Source organism: Stegastes partitus, unplaced genomic scaffold, assembly GCF_000690725.1.
Source record: "Stegastes partitus isolate 25-593 unplaced genomic scaffold, Stegastes_partitus-1.0.2 Scaffold14, whole genome shotgun sequence".
Taxonomy (NCBI): domain Eukaryota; kingdom Metazoa; phylum Chordata; class Actinopteri; family Pomacentridae; genus Stegastes; species Stegastes partitus.
In genome coordinates, this window is record NW_007577745.1 from 1,475,957 (window position 1) to 1,492,390 (window position 16,434).

The following is a 16,434-nucleotide window of genomic DNA, read 5'->3' on the forward strand; positions in this document are numbered from 1 at the left end:
ATGGATGGATGGATGTCTCAGGTAGACGATGGAAGTGGGTTTCTGGAGGTTTGTGCAGATGGAGGTATCTGTTTTTGCAGACGAACTCTTCAAATGTAAAGTGAGTGTGACCTTTTCAACAATGGAGTTTTTGTGGTGAAATATAAGCGCTAACAATCAACTCAGAACCATGAACCAACCCTGATCTGACCTCATAATTTACTTAAGGCCTGATTTTTAAATATTGATTTTTTTCACTATCATTAATCGGGACCCTGACTGGAGCAGGTTTCTTCAGGGTTTCTTACAGGAGCTGAACTTCTACATTTTAAAACGTGTTGTTACATCTTTACACACATATTGGTAAAGAAAGTGTTTGGTTATGATTTAGCTGGCAGATATTGATGTGTTTCCTTTCCTAGTAAGAAAAGCAGTGTGTTGATCCTAAAATGAGCCCCAGTGGACGATAACACAGCATCTGATTGGTCCGTTCAGGGGAATGATGGCTCAATGAGGAAGGAGTGGTAGCGACACTTCACTCCGATGTCACCCAAAAATATTAACACAGTCGGCAATCAATAGCAGCCCAATGAGAGGAGCAGCGGAGGATCAGAGCAGATTAAAAAAAGAGCTGCAGAACCCGATGAGGAAAACAAGATGAAGACGGGGGATGGAGAAAGGCTGTCAGGTGTACAGCACAGAGATGAGGATCTAGCCGTGGTGGTGTTTAGAGTTGGTGTTTGGCTACGTCTGGGTGTACAACAGGCTTCGCTTCCTCATCACAGCTTGATGAGCGGCTAAAGGATGAGCCAACACCAGCTGCAGATACTCTCTATACTTACATTAGTTTGTCTTCCATTTAACACAGAGCACTTTCATTTCTGTACCATTTGATCAGAACAGCTGCTATGGAGCTGCTTTCTGATCCGTCGCTTACATTCAGGTCAGTGAGCAGCTATGAAGATGTTTACCTTTCCCATTCCAGAGTGGGCGTGTCCAATCTTCACTACTACTGGGAAGCTTGGTGTTGTAATCTGTAGAGAAAAGCATAATTAAAGGATGAGTAACGAAGAACGTACACAATGACAGCAGCTGTTTTTCACAACAACACGGTGGAAAATCCCTGCGGTGGACAATAAGTGGCTTTTTTAGACTGCATGTGTCTGGAGGTAATAAACTGCTCCAATAAACAAGTCCGATTTTAATTTCTCGGCGCTGTGTGATCATTGTTGGTCTGTTTGTGAACAAGGTTACGCAAAAGTGACCTGGCCAAGTTTTATGGAACTTGTTGGAGAGGTGGAGTGCTGGCAGAGGAGGAAGAAAACATCACATTCTGGTGTGGATCCAAAACCACTTTAATTAAAATTGGTAAATGGGTCATTGTCCTTGGCAGAGGAAGTGCCTGTAATTCTTTATGTGGTTTCTCTTTAGAGACGCAGTCCTCAGTGACCTGTGAAGAAAGCAGCTTCTGTTCAGAGTATGTCTGAACAAATGTTGAGTTCAAGCAAGGAAACAGAAACAAACCAGTGCAGGACAGACAACAAGACTTAATCGTGAAATAAGGTTTCTGAGAACATTCTAATCCTGTCATATGAAAAAACAAATCTCATTATGATGTTGCACTTGCTGTGTTATTACCATTATATAAAGCAATGGGTCACATCCCTTCTTCTGTTTGTATACTGAAGTCATGGACACATTCAAGCTTCCTGTGTAGACGAAAGATGAACATTCATCCTCCATAAACAGACGTCGTGGTGACCCGTCTCATAGCTATCGAGGTATTTAAGTAAAAATGTGAAACGTGGAGCAGAGGTGAACAGTCTGCAGCATCGATCCTCTGAAAATCACGCTGGTACACAATTTCATGTTAAATCTCAAAACAAGATCTAACAAATAAAACTTCAAAAGCCTCCTAACTGATTCACTGAGACCTCGGCAGCCTGGAGGAGGAGGCGGAAGACATCAGCAGAGGGCAGAAGAAGAGGAGGAGGCAGAGGATGGCAGCTTTTCTGTTTTTTCTGCATCTGAGGAGGCTGTCCCTAAACTGTGGAGCACATAAGAGGCTCCCTGTGTGCCACCCTCTCAGCATTCAGGACCAGAGTGTGAAGGATCCAACTATTGTGAGTTTCTCTGTGTGCTGTCTGCTGGGAGGGGGAGAGAGAGGGATAGAGAGGGGAGAGAGAGAGGTAGAGGAGAACAGAGCACCAGCCTCCTCCTCCTCCTCCTCCTCCTTCTTCTTCCCTTCAGCTCCACTTGTTTGCTGCAGCTCGAATCCAGACGTGTACTTTAAACTTATGAACACATTTCTATCCACAGCTGCCTTCCAGCTCAGCAGAGCTCGTCTCAGCGCCTCCAGCCCACCGTCCTGTCCGCCCGCCGGCCGCCCCTCGCTGTCTGCCAGCCGGACTTGTTTCCAGGGAACTTAACGGGATCAGGAGAGGCTGCGAGCGTTCATCAAGTGGTGGAGCGGTCAGAGCAGCCAGATGGTCATGGCCGTGTCCCAGGAGCGGAGTGTGCGTCTGGGGCTCTGGGTGCTCCTTGTGCTTGGTGCCGGCATGGAGCAGGTGGTGGAGGGATGCAGCTGCAACCCAGCTCACCCACAGCAGCTCTTCTGCAGCGCCGAGATCGGTGAGTGACTGACATGATGTTCACCCCAAATCAATCCTAAACACAGGATATAAAAGCTGCTGTGTAGAAGCAGGTGTAGAGTTCCTCAGCGGGGCCGTGCAACAGCCCAGAAGATCTAGAGATGTAACGAGGGCCCTGACATCTTAACTAACTGACTCGTGATTAGGCTTATTGATCAGCTTAATTAGATTCTCAAAGTGGAGGGAAAAAATCCATCCAAGAGCGTAAACTCAGTGTGAGAAGAGCAATCGATAGAGCGTCATGGCTGAGCTGTTTGGACAACACAGAGGTCTGCAGCCGTGGCTCGTTCTAGTTTATATTCATGGAACTTTAGGTGGTGTGGAGGGAAACTAACAGCTGCTATTCACAGAAACTCTACCTGGTTTTCTCCAGTCACCGTCATAAAAATGACCGTTTGTGTTCAGAGAAACGTGATCGTGGAGCTCAGCGTAGAGGTTGTACAAACAGCAGCAGAGTCACTATCGATCAGTGGATGTGAGTCTGTTGATCTGCTTTTTACACTGACTGACGCATATTAATGAGGCCGACATCGCTGCTCTCTCACCGGCCTTTCCTCTGCTCGGCCGTCTGGGTTTGTGGAAACGTTTTGCTCTCAATCGCATGAAAACAAACCCTGAAAAAACAGCCTTCTGTCTGTCTGTCTGTTATTAGCCTGTCCGTCCGTCCGTCCGTCCGTCCGTCCCTCCGTCCGACGCCCCCCCATCATCCAGCTCTTTCTGGTCTCAGCGCAGGCCAAAACCAACACTCTGCTCTGACTCGGAGCACTTGGCTCCAGAGTGTGGAAAGCTGGAGTATGTGCTGCTGTCAAAGGTCACACTCCAGCAGAGGAGAGAGCGAGAAAGGGAAGAGCTGCTTTTGTTGCTGCCTTGTTTTCTAATTGGTCCGCATCTCCCTTCAGGTTTAGAGGGTCAGCTCTCGAAAGCACTTTGAAAATGTGTCTCGGAAAATAGTGGGTAGGAAATGGAAGCGCAGAGCCGCTTCTACAGCTCCAGGTCTGAAGCCCAATTAGATCTGGGTTATGGGAACACAATGGCAGTATGTGGGCCAGTGTTTTTAGGACAGCAGTCTATGTACGAGGTGTGCTTCATCTCTGAGATCCTGGAAGGATGACTGTTTAGGTTTCTCCAAATCAACAGTATGAGGTTTTCACACAAACCAGAACCAGGTCACCAGAACTGACCTGAACAGTCCCCACTGAGACTTTGTGGTCTTCGTTGACATGAGGTCCACAGATCTCAGATTTCTTTAGTGAAACAACAACCCAGAACCAGCACGACAGCAACAATCACATCTGTTTCTAAACCTCCTTCAGTCTGACGGGCTGCGTTGGGATTGTTCCTGTTCCATCTCCAGATCTCACTGGATCAGGATGGAGGAACAATAAACTGCAGGGCTGCTTCTAGTGCTAACCACGAGGATGGAGTCAAGGAATTACATTCAACAGAAGATTAAAGCAGGTTTTAAAAGTAAAAAGAGCAAAGCAAGGCCAGTCAGACATGTTTTAAGTTGGTGGTAATGAAGTGGCAGATGTCTGATGGTATTAATCAGCAGTCCATCAGCTGTCCTCAGAGATAAGGCCCGTCCCTCTGCAGCGTAGCCTCGACTGAGACATCTCTAACCGGTGGCTGAAGCCTGATCCGGCTGTGTTGTTACCAGCAGGTATGCATGTGTAAAAACACACCGACGTGTTTCCCTGTGGGACAGGAGAAGTATTAATGCTCAGACTGTCTGTGGGAGTGGAACACGGGCAGGATTCAGAAAGCAGTCGCACACAAATGGATTCAGTCAGCGGTCCCTGAGCAGCCACCACCTGACCAGAGCTCAGCAGCCACTTCACAGGCACTGATGCCTTCAGTCATTCTGTCCAAAACTAAACCGCCAAAGACATTATGTCGAGGTCAAGCTGCAACAACTGAGAACATCGTTAGAAGGTTGACATGTTGAGGCTAGAAGGCCACTGTGGGGCTGTGTGGTGTTTAACAGACACATGCTTGGTAAATGGTCGTACACAAGCTTTTCCTCAGAGCGCTTTACCAGGTGTTTCTCATTCACCTGTTCACACACATCCATGCACCAACAGCTCCATGCAAGCTGCTGCCTGCCATCAGGAGCAACTTCAGGTTCAGTGTCTTGCCCACGGACACTGTGACTGTGGAGGGGATGGAACCACCAACCTTGTGACTGAAGGACAACCCGCTCTACCACCTGAGCCACAGCCCAAGTCTTATTTTTGTCTGTAAGATCTAAACAGGGTTCAGAACAAACATTTTTTTAGTATTTCTGCTAAAACAAATGTGACAATAACTAACCAGCCTGCAGAATCAGTGACTCTGGGACAGAATTAGGAAGCCTCGTTTCTGGGAAGCCAGTGACCAATTTTCTTCTGTTGTTTAAAAAAACACCAAGAACTCAGAGCAGTAAATATCTGTTTCCCGCACAAGAACAGAAGCCTGAGCGGCTGAACGACGGTGGTGCTGCCGACCCGCTGCACGGCTCCGGCCCGTTGGGTTTTAAATGGATGAGTCCATCTCTGAATAGATAAAGTCAGTGGTCCCTTCTCAGCTAGGACACAAGTTTCTGGACCCATGAATACCAAACTAGGAAATCCCTCCTTCACCACCAGTGTTCAGAACTGTCCATTCTGCGGCTGCACGGTCCCGGTGTTCTACCCTGGTGGTGGACTTTAGTTGACCTGACAGTGCTGTCAGGGTGGATGAGCGCCTTGAATAAAGCTGTAGGCTACATCTGACTAATATCCCATCTGGACAAACCTTGGATGATTCCCTGGCCATGTTTGTGTATCTGACATTGTGTGTGTGAGTGTGTGTGTGTGTGTGTGAGTGTGTGTGTGTGCTTGACGGAGGCCACACCGTGCCAACACAGCCTACTCCATCTCTCGCTTTCTTTCCCTCTCTCTCCCCACTTCATTTCCATGTCTATAGGGCCGGTCTAATGGGCTGCATACTAACAATATCAGTGTGAAAGCCCGCTGACAGTCCAGCTTTGTGAGCATGACAAGGGTGCCGATTCATCTGGGAGGGGGAAGTTACTTACAACATCAGTTCTCATGGTACAAGTTTGCAATATTTCTCTTTGGTTATGCAGCCGTAGGGCAGATGCACGGCCACTTCCACTCTGCAGGCGTCCTCGTCCACAACACAGCTGCAGCAGCTGAAGTGAGACGCTCGCCTCGGCTTCAAGCATGGCTGGATGGGGGGTGGAGGGGGAATATTTCAGAGAATCTGGGCCAGCAGAACGGTTTCAGGGAAAGATGACAAACTTGGAAGGTTTTGCTGTTCAGTTTTTAATACGAACATGTAAGGAGACTGCCCAGGAACTCTCACGCCAGGATCCAACCCAGATCCTTCGGTTTCATCTGGTGACGGCAGACGTGTTCCAGCAAATGATTAAAACCACCAATCTGCTGTGATGAAAAATGGCTGTAACGGTCCTGACTAATTAGCTTCAGCAGCGATATACGGCCAGCGCTGACACTACCAACGGTTTGATCTTCACTCAGCGCTGCTATGCCTCCGTGTATTCCTTATATAATGGCCACATAGGCCCATTGTCCCGCTCAGATAGGGGAGCTTTAAGTGGAACGACTCATTTGCCAAAGAACTTCATCTGCTTTGAGCGCAGATCAAAGAGTTGAACTGAAAAAATAGGCCAATAAAACGATAGTCATCGTTGGTACGGTCGTATCTCTGAGTAGTGAAATAAAGTCACAGTTAGAGGAGAAGCCACGGCGGCGGACGCTACGCTGGGTCCAACGTCAGCCACTTTGGATCACTGGAAACATATTCAGATACTCTGTTCTGTCAAAGTACAGAGAAGTAAAAGCACCATGGTCCAAAAATACTCCATCACAAACAGAAGCAGGCTGATGGACGTTAGCTCCTCAGCGATAGCGGCTGATACAGAACAAGGCTCCAGTTAGCAGGCAGATTTTACTTGAGCTGAAATACAAAGGAGGCACCATGTACACGAGTATACAGTCGTACAGACTCCTTACGCTGAGTTCCTGATACATGGAGCCTTACACAGTGTTTCCATGCACAGCAGGCTGTCTGGTCGTGTGCTGATCAAACTGTAACACACCAGGGCTGCAGGCAGTAAGCTGCTCAGGATGGTCTGGTCTCAGTGGAGAAGCTCAGTTTGTACAATAAGTTCACCTGCAACATAACTGTAAGTACAGCTTTAACACATGTGAAGCTGCTAATGTTAACCAGCAGCAGAATACAACTAATTAAACTAATTAAAGTGGTTCATGCCTCAATCTGTGAAAACCCTTTAACTGCATTCATGGAAGAGCAGCGCAAGTTTATCTACGACCAAAAAATACGTCCTAAACAATAATCACAGTGGGCTCTGACTTTGTGCAGATGTTTCCAGGTGCAGGTGTGTCCTGGTCACAGTGTGTCTGGTGTATTGTAGCTTCATGCTCACTACCTTCTTTATTTATAGTTTTGTTTCCTGTTTCAAAGGTCGGGTTTCTCTGTAGGTCGTCCTTTGTTGTGTCCCGTCTGATAAAGTCAAGGCGAGCGCCTTATCAGCCGCTGCAGCAGTAATCTACTGAAGGACGCTGGCGTAACGCTCTCAGTCGTAGCGGCTCCACGCTTCATTCAAGCCCCAGGCCATGATTTATGCAGTTTAAGACTGAAGCATATCAAAGTCAGAGTGAACACACATCTACAGCCGTGAGCATCCCACCGACCTGCACTCAGATCAAACCGTAACGCTGCACACAAGTTCACATGTTTGTTTGTCTGCCCGCCTTTCGTCTTGTTGCGCGTTTACCAAGAAAAAGAAAAAAGGAAAAGAAGGTCTCTATTTCTCCTGAGCCAATTTCACAGAACACGCTGAGCTCCTCCTCCTCCTCTAAAGGCCGCGGCCGAGTTATGTGATGAGCGAAAGGAAAAACAAGGGGGTGGTTTGCTTAGCTGTGTGTGAGGCTGAGGTTCACTCGCTCTCTCCACAATACTGTTGCTTTTCTCTTTCTTTACCAGGGTTACTCGATCCCCTTCTGGCTCGCTGCTTCTTCTCTTCTCCATCTTCTCTCATCTACAGGGGGCTGCAGAGAAAGTTGTTGAGGACGGGGAAGATGTTTATGTAGCTGCATTACAGGGACTTATCAGGAGGATTAAAGTATATTATATTTATGTTAGAACTGAGTTTAGAGCAATAATTAAGGCAGATTTGGTACCAAGATTCTCTGCAATGTTTAAAACTATGGGTCTTTAATTTCATACAGTGGAAGACAGAAAAAGGATTATTTATTGGTTGCTGCTGTAACAAAATATAAACGTTAGCTTCATGCGTTGGCTGATAAACACTCTTTCAAGTGAACTTTTGAATGTTTGCAGTTGACGCATTTTAAAATTAAAACTTTGCAAGGAGGTCCTAAATACACGTCTGAATGCCACATGAAGGTTAAAGCTAAATGTTAAAGGAGAGAAAGTCCACTGCAGGAGATGTATGAGTGGTTTGTATATGGATCCATTTTAAAGTGAAATGCATCGAGGCTTTTAGGATAACCAGTGTCTGGTGAGTAAAACACGATCTGAACTGGGCTTTCTGGACATTATTGGACAAACTGTGCTGCAGCCGGGCAGTAATCTGTTTAGCCAGACATGCTAATGTCTGCAGCTTATTTTAACAGAAATAAAGAAACTATCATTTAATCTGTTGACATGTTGAGAAGCCCCGTGCAGAGGAACAAAGCCTGACGGGCCTGGTGAGCCCAGCTACAGCTGCTATGATTGGACAGTCGCTGTTAGCGCTGCATTTTTTCCATCATTGTTCTGTGCTTTTCGTGTCGCGGCACAGTTAATGCAGCTTCCAGACACGACTGTCTAACTGGAGATGAACCTGTGAGCTATGAGAGTAAACTCAACTACGCCTGATTAGTTTTCAGCTCGCACCGCGTTACCCAGTGAAGGAAATACCTGACAGCGAACTCAACTCGTCAGTTGCTGTTCGAGATGTTGCAGGTGTCACAGATGATAGTCTGGTGGCGGCTCTGATGCCTCGCTTTGGTTTGGCACAGGTTGGACCGCATGCTGGGAAAGACCTGCAGCACTACCAGTGATTCTGTTATAATGAATATTTAGAGAGGGTGTGTGTGTGTGTGTGTGTGTGGAGTGTGTGTGTGTGTGTGTGTGTGTGTGTGTGGAGCTGGTTAATGGGACAGAGCAAGCAGAGAGCTACTTGTTATTCCATGTGGGTTTTGATTTTGTCCCAGAGGAGAGGAGGGACACATCCTGTATCACTACTGAGAGGGACGGCCGCCCTGTCTGCTGGGGACGAAGACGAGTGACAGGAAAAAACCACAGAGAAGGAAAAGAGTCTCTAAATCTATCTGTCAGTGTGTAGAAGGATAAAGCAGGAATCAGAACGTCTCCAACATGTAAACCAGTTTCTCGTTTCTGGTATTGACTTGTTATTCAATGAATCCTAATCCTGCTTTCTTTCTGCTGTTTTCCTCTGACAGTAATAAGGGCAAAGGTCTCTGGAGAGAAGATAGTGTCGCCTAGCAACAGCTCCTCACCTTACATGAAGATGATCCAGTACGAAATCAAAATGATCAAGGTGAGCTACAGGCCGCAGAAACAGCTGCTGCTCATGTACTTCACTCTGAGTGATGTGGACGCTGGCTGCATGTGATCAGGGAAAGCCAACCAACTACACCTGGCTTCACAAACAGGCAGAGGAGATCTGATGAATATGCAGGAGGCTGTACTTCAGCATCCATCTCCGTCAGCTGTCCAATAAACCGGATGCATTTCTGTTCAGAAAATGTCTTTAAAGGTGGAAAACCAACTATTTTGAAAGGTCCAAACACAAGCTGCTGCCCATTCCACTTAACCTCCAGGTGCACACAATGAAAGGATCACGATTAAAATCTGTTCTGTGTAAAAAAGAATGAACGCTGTCTTTTGGAAACATGAAGTCCAGCTGATCTTCCGTCTTTACCTTGTTGCTGCATGTATGCATCACATGTGTTCGCTTCTACTCTCTGTGTGTCCAGATGTTTAAAGGCTTCCACAAGGCCAAGGACATCCAGTACGTGTACACTCCGGTCTACTCCTCGCTGTGTGGAGTCAAACTGGACTCCAACAACAAAGCCGGCTATCTGCTCTCAGGTACAGTCTGTGAGCAGCTTCTTATGAAGGCAGATAAATGTCAGTAGGACGTGACTGTCTCGTCCTAAATGGCTTTTCAGGGGAAATCAGAGTTAGATGAAGACTGCAGAGAGACGCAGCTGCATCCATTCACCTCCTCAGCACATTTAACCACATGTTCAAAACGCTTCGGCTGCAAACTAATGTCTGCTGTTCATATTTACATTACAAGGACTTCTGTTTTAAACGTACGGCTAAATGCTGGTGTTGTGATGTCACCAAACAGGAAGTATGTGGAGCGATGGGAGGATTTCTATTGGCCAGTGTGACCTGGTGGAGTCTTGGGACAACCTATCGCTGTCACAGAAGAAGAACCTCAACTACAGATACCAGATGGGCTGTGAGTGCAGAGTGAGTAAGGACTGTTCCACACATATTGATCTTGTCTCACTCATCTGCTGCTTCAGAGACGTCTTCATGTCTCCGACTACAACAAAGCAGCAGCTGTTCAGGCAGGAAGCTCCGTCCTCTCATACGTTGGTCCTGCTCTGCCTCAGACCTGCTCTCTGTTTGTTTTTAAGCCTGTGATCTTTGTATTTCCATCGACACCTCTCTGTAGCCTCATGTGCACCATCCAGAGCTAAACTCTCCTCCATAACACCGGGGAGCTCAGCCTAAGGAGAAGAGATGAGTGAATGAGTCAATGAATGAATCAATTCTTCTTCTGTTGTCAGATCAACACCTGCTACACGGTGCCGTGTGCGTCTACAGGAGATAACGAGTGCTTGTGGACTGACTGGCTGCTGGATAACAGCCTAAACGGGGAGCAGGCTCGAAAGTACGCCTGCATCCACCGCTCCAACACCACCTGCAGCTGGTACCGGGGTGGAAATCCGCCGGAGAGGGACTTCTTGGACATGACCGACCCTTGACCTGTAATCCTGACACTCATTTTACTCATTCTTTCTCCTAAAATGCCTCAAAAAAAGAAAAAAAAACAAAAAACAACCTGCTTTGACTTACGTAGTTTGGATTTGGCGTGCAGAGTAGCGTCTGATTTCTTCTGAAGATTTGGCAAATTTTACATTTGTGGGTGCTTCACTTGACGCCTGATGTTCATGTGATTCCTGCAGCGAAGCTAGGAACCTTTTTACAAACTCCAGGGCTTCAGCGTTCCTCTGACTCATTTCTAGCTCTCACACGTTCCACAGAACAAGAATAGCAGCAGACCTTCCACAGCAAATCTCTGCCTGGTGGGAAATGCACAACCTTAACACAAGATAGGTGCAATAGGATACGTAGCAAAAGAAGTTGTGCATTTGCTGAAAGACGTGTGAGGAAGTTGTATAATTACTGCACAGCAACAGGAGGAAGGTAGTAGAAGGAAGCTGCCACAGTCTGGCCCTGCAGAGTGAACTCCACACAGCACAGATCAGTCCTAGATGCCCCGCAGCAGCACTGCCACCTGCCCCCTCATGCCCTGGGACTGAATCTGTCACCTTCTTATATAAAACCCCAGACAGTAACTGCCCCATGCAAATGACAACAGAGTGCATACAGAGCACCGTGGGAAGGCTTCAGGCACAGAACAGAAGTAGCTCAATGGATGTTTCATTGGTCAAGTTCCCACCAAATGCAGCGAACAGAGAAACTCATCAGTCGGTGGTGTGACCCCCTCTGCCCTGACATCAGCATCAGCTCTCCTGGTTGCACACAGGCTTTCTGTTTCCTATCAGATAAGCTGCGCCTGTGTTTCTTCATGTCAGCTCAGCACGGCTCCATGATGCTGAATGCAGGGTTCTGTGTGGCTGCACCACCTGTTCCAGAACCTCCTCATCTTGTTCAGCTAAAGTTAGCTCTTCATGATGAGATCAGGACAGTATGTGTCAATCGAAACATCTAAAGTGCCTGAAACCCTCCCACCGTCCCGTATGCGCAGAAACAAAGCGACACCAGACGCGCTGCAGCTAGTTATACTCTGACTAAATATAAATCTGACATATGACCCTAATTCTTGCACATCAAAATCATCACTGTTTTATTTCCAGTGTCAGAGGCTGTAAATACTGTACTTCAGTGGGAATTAACATTTTAAAGGCTAACCAAACTTCTCTCGTAGCGTAGGGATCCTTATCTTGTGCTTTCTTGTGTGTTTAGCGTCCTTGGTTGAACTCTGTACTATTTCCTGTGCCAAAAATCTAATCCAGCGCTTTAACAACAGCACTGCCACCTGTAGAAGCCAAGCCGCCTCTCCTTAGAGGAAATCACGTAACAGGACACGATTCAATTCACGTTTTAACTCCTTAAAGAGCGAGCGTGAGATAGAACGCATTCTGGCCCCGGACGACAAAAAGAGCCTTAACTGATAGTCACAGTGATTAATGATTAAAACGCTGTCTGATATAACAACTGAGCATTTATTAAAAGACCGAATCAGAATTGACCCCTGTCTTGTTACTGGATCACTTCACTGAAGTCACACAGATTAAAATGCATTATGGTGAGATCACATCAGTCAGCTCAACAACACACACGTTAAACCTGCACCATGCATCAGACACACACACACACACACACACACACACACACATTAAAGTAAAGGAAAATGAAGTGTTCACAGCCACATGTGATGGCTGTCTGATGACAATGCAGAGTAACTGTGAGGCTTCAGTGGAGAGTTAAACACTCTCATGTTTGTTTTATATTGAAGAATTGTTTGGGTTTGTATTTAAGTCTCTGTTTCTGTCTTAAATAGAGTTTTCTATTTCCATGTACCAAAAAAGATTGTATATAAAGTGTCTCAGTGGAACCGTGTGTCGCTGCCTCGTTTTTTCACTCTGACCAGCTGAACAACACCAAAGACAGCCGGGCTCTTCACAGAACTCCAGTCAGAGCTCAAACATATTAAATATAATGAAACAGATGAATGAGGATTCTTGTGAGAGCTGCTGCTGTTACTGAACACAGCGTCTCTAACTTATGCAGGTTTGTTGGATGGAACAGCAGCGTGTGTGTTTCTGAAACCTTTCAGTGCTTCATGAACGTCTCAGTGAGCGTAGAAAGTACAATAAAGGGAAGACAAAGCACATTCTCCTTCCTCCTGAGGGTAATAAACAGAAACATACGTCACCAGTGTTTCTTCACCTCACTTTACATCATTTCTTTTATAAGCTCAAAGCATCTTTGACTAAAGAAGCCGTGATACTGACCTCAGAGCATCTGAGACAACGAGCATGAAGGAGTCACGCTGTAATGACGATAACTCAGTCTGAGGAACAGGCCTCGATACCGAGAGGGAAGACTTCTCAGAAAGACATCCTGCTCTCACCGTAAACGTGTTTAGGCTACAACACAGCAAAATACTTTAAAATAAAATATCCATTTTCACTAAACTGACGTCCTGACATCGATCTGACAGCATCTCCTGTTAGAGGACGTTTCACTGCAACAGCTTAATATGTGAACACACAGGAGGCTCCAGCCCCCCCAACCCCAGTATGGATGGATGGATAGATGGATGATGGATGGATGGATGGATGGAAGGATGGATGGATGGATGGATGGATGATGGATGGATAGAGGGATGGATGGATAGATGGATGATGGATGGATGGATGGATGGAAGGATGGATGGATGGATGGATGGATGGATGGATGGATGGATGGATGGATGGATGGATAGAGGGATGTTTGGATGGATGGATGGATGGATGGATGTATAGATGGATGGATGGATGGATGGATGGATGGATGGATGGATGTTTGGATGGATGGATGGATGATGGATGGATGGATGGATGGATGGATGGATGGATGGACGGGAGGCTGTCATATGTCTGAATCCCAACATCATCACAGTGAAATTCAGTCCGTCGCGGATGTTTCTGACAACATACTCTGCATAGGAACCGTAGAAGAACTTTACCATGTCTCTGTAGTTGGGGTAGAAAGTCTGGTCGATGAGCGGGAACCTGTCTGAACCCAACCTCTTCTGATTATTGATCAGCTGGGAGAACTGGAGGACAGGAGCAGAAACACAGCAGGTCAATGTCCTGCAGCTTAGTGGACAGTTAACAGGCTGTAATATTTATTATAACCTGTCTGAAAGGTTTATGGTATCATCATTCAGTAATAAACAATGTTTATTGTTCATGAGACTGACATCAGTGCTCCATGTGCTCATAAGTCACTCTATTCAGAAAAATGTTCCACATCTGTAACCGTGAGTGAATCAGAGGTTGATGCTGTTTTCCTAAACCACTTACAGCCCAGGGCTTGTCACACAGGTTGTAGATGGAGTCCAGAGAGTTGACCGACGGGACGCCTGCATACTGCAGACCGATGATCAGGTTCCTGAAGTCCTCGTTCTGCGCCATGCTGAAGGCGTGCTGGCGCACCAGGACGAAGTCCGGCTTGAAGGACCTGGAATGAGAACATGAAGAAGGTTCATTGAGAATAAATTCCTGCTACTGTTTTACTGAACGTTGGAGGCCAGATGCAACAGACCTGCACTGGGATGGAAGAAAGAGAAATGATGACATAAAGTCAGTAAACAGGTGGCAACAGATGGTCCAGAGGAAACCATGAAGCTACAACAATTAAATGAGTCTCTTCTGCTTCTAGGATGCCGTGGCAGTGAGGGAAGTGTGTTTTCACATGTATAATTAAAACATGTCTTCAGAATGCATCGTGCATCACTGGCAGCTCTCCTGTAACCTCACAGCTGAGACGAGGTGTGTTTCGGGTTGAGTCTCACTCCAGGTGACGTCACATACGTCTAAATTTAATTTAGTGTTTGTGTTTCAGACGGCAAGTGTGGACAGAAACCTGAGCATCTGGTTTAATAACACTGAGATGTGAATCTTGAGCACAAATGATGAATGACCTTTCCAGTGTGACTGCATTAGTAACACAGTGAGCAGAGAACTGGGCCGGCGCCGCTGATCATCCAACAGAACACACACATCAGGCCTCTGTCTGGTCCACCTGCTCAGTGGGAAGCAGGACTGAGCCCATCGTGTTCTGATATTCTTGATACTTGCATCTAATCAATACAAAAACGGGACCAGACTGATGCAGGATCACTTTCTGTGTAACATCGATGTACGATCATTATTAATGACCGAAGGACAGACGTCTGGCGAACCAGCACATGAAAGTGTGTTCAGACGTGTTCCTTCTCGTCCTCTCCCTACCGTGAAAGTGAAAAGACATCTTAAGCTCTTAGGTTGTCATTCATTTATATGGAAATCATCTGTTAATCTCTAACTAATAATAGCTGCTTATGTTTTTAGTCGTTTTTAGTGAAGTCACATTCTTGTGTGTTCAGAGCAGCAGGCTGATGGGGCTTCATGTGAATGTGTCTGTTGGACAACAACAAGCAGAAACAGAGATCTGAGGTCTTCTCAGGCTTGGAGTTTTAGTCTGAAGAGACTCTTTGGTCGATTGCTGGATGTCACCAGGGCTCCAGGTTCGTCTGAGGAGAGGCTTCAGGAAGCTGTTGGGTCTGAGGACTGTAGGACTCCAGAGTTTGGCATGGAATGGAAAACCATAGGATGAGGTTCAAACTTAAAACCGATTAACAAGAAGAGTTGTTGTTTACTGTCAGGATATGAAGAGGCTGTTACTCTTGTTCTTCTGAGGTGTCCTCCCCATGGCAGTGATGTTCTCTGCAGACTGGATGCAACATAAAACTGACCTTCAACCCAGCAGAGGGTTGGTCTTCTTCTCTGAGGTTAGGACGACCCACATGTTGTTGTTTCATACGGAGGACTATATGTACGTTAGCCCTGCTGCTGTCAGACTGAAGATTCACTTTGTGTTTCTGCCGCCCTCTGGAGGTGAACCTGGGAGTGCAGGGAGCAGAGTGAACCTCCCACTCAGTGTCCTGCTGGGTCACCTCATCATGTCCTCGAGGAGCCGTCCACCGGCCCACAGCACCGGGACCGCAGGGTAGAGGAACTCAAGCTCTGAGAGAAACCCGGGCAGGAATCTGCATCATAGAAAAATAAATGCTCAATAGTGGACATAGGGCTCAATCACAAGGCACTGAAACCACGGCGCTGGAGCGCAGAGAGGCAGTTCGTGGCCATCGGGTCGAGGTCAGAAACAATGCTGGGAGCAGCTTAACTGGGCTGAAGGTTGACGGTAACCGGGCCCGACCCGTGTTGTGGTTTCCTTTTGTCTCTGCATGTACGACAGCCAACGAACGAAAGGCAGAGAGACGGAGAGAGAAGTGTGAGAAACAGCCAGAGGAACAGAGATGTAGAGAGAAAACAGACACAGAGCCAAAACTGTGGCGCAGCGTGACCGCCACCAGCTCGCCGCGCTCACAGAATGCTAATGAGAGCCTCCAAGAACCTCACAGACTGGTGGAGAGGACACAGCAATTACTGAGACTGTAATCTCTTCATTACTGGCAGCAGAGCGCCGCCGCCACTCTCAGCGCTGCGTCGCAGTCGGAGCTGCCAGCGGCGCCACACTAGCCACTGTGGAGGTTCCACTGTGGAGGTCCCACTGTGGAGGTCCCACTGTGGAGGTCCCACTGTTCAGGTCCCACTGTGGACGTCCCACTGTGGAGGGCCCACTGTGAAGGTCCCACTGTGGAGGTCCCACTGTCAGGTCCCACTGTGGAGGTCCCACTGTGGAGGTCCCACTGTGGAGGTCCCACTGTGGAGGT

General features: G+C 47.1%; 2 protein-coding genes across 2 annotated transcripts in view; one reads left to right on the top strand and one right to left on the bottom strand.

Moving 5' to 3' along the window:
- The window catches only part of syn2b (synapsin IIb), a 77,163-nt gene that overhangs the window by 12,600 nt on the left and 48,129 nt on the right, over positions 1–16,434 (bottom strand). Inside the window, exons 4-6 of the mRNA XM_008289961.1 lie at positions 14,021–14,177; positions 13,681–13,770; positions 951–1,013 (exon numbers count right to left, since the gene is read on the bottom strand). Of these exons, the coding sequence (XP_008288183.1) occupies positions 951–1,013; positions 13,681–13,770; positions 14,021–14,177 (310 nt within the window). The remainder of the gene's footprint in view (positions 1–950; positions 1,014–13,680; positions 13,771–14,020; positions 14,178–16,434) is intronic.
- LOC103363266 (metalloproteinase inhibitor 4) lies at positions 2,028–12,564 on the top strand. The gene is made up of 6 exons (XM_008289949.1): positions 2,028–2,102; positions 2,299–2,610; positions 9,125–9,222; positions 9,662–9,776; positions 10,042–10,166; positions 10,490–12,564. The coding sequence occupies exons 2-6, from the start codon at positions 2,466–2,468 to the stop codon at positions 10,685–10,687; spliced, it is 681 nt and encodes a 226-aa protein (XP_008288171.1). The 5' UTR covers positions 2,028–2,102; positions 2,299–2,465; the 3' UTR covers positions 10,688–12,564.

What these genes read in the sequence shown, in the direction of transcription:
- LOC103363266 (XM_008289949.1), top strand. Translation starts at nt 2,466, where the DNA reads ATGGTCATGGCCGTGTCCCAGGAGCGGAGTGTGCGTCTGGGGCTCTGG. An exon ending in CTTCTGCAGCGCCGAGATCG is followed by an intron (nt 2,611 to 9,124) that starts GTGAGTGACTGA and finishes TTCCTCTGACAG; the next exon opens with TAATAAGGGCAAAGGTCTCT. An exon ending in AGCCGGCTATCTGCTCTCAG is followed by an intron (nt 9,777 to 10,041) that starts GTACAGTCTGTG and finishes GTCACCAAACAG; the next exon opens with GAAGTATGTGGAGCGATGGG.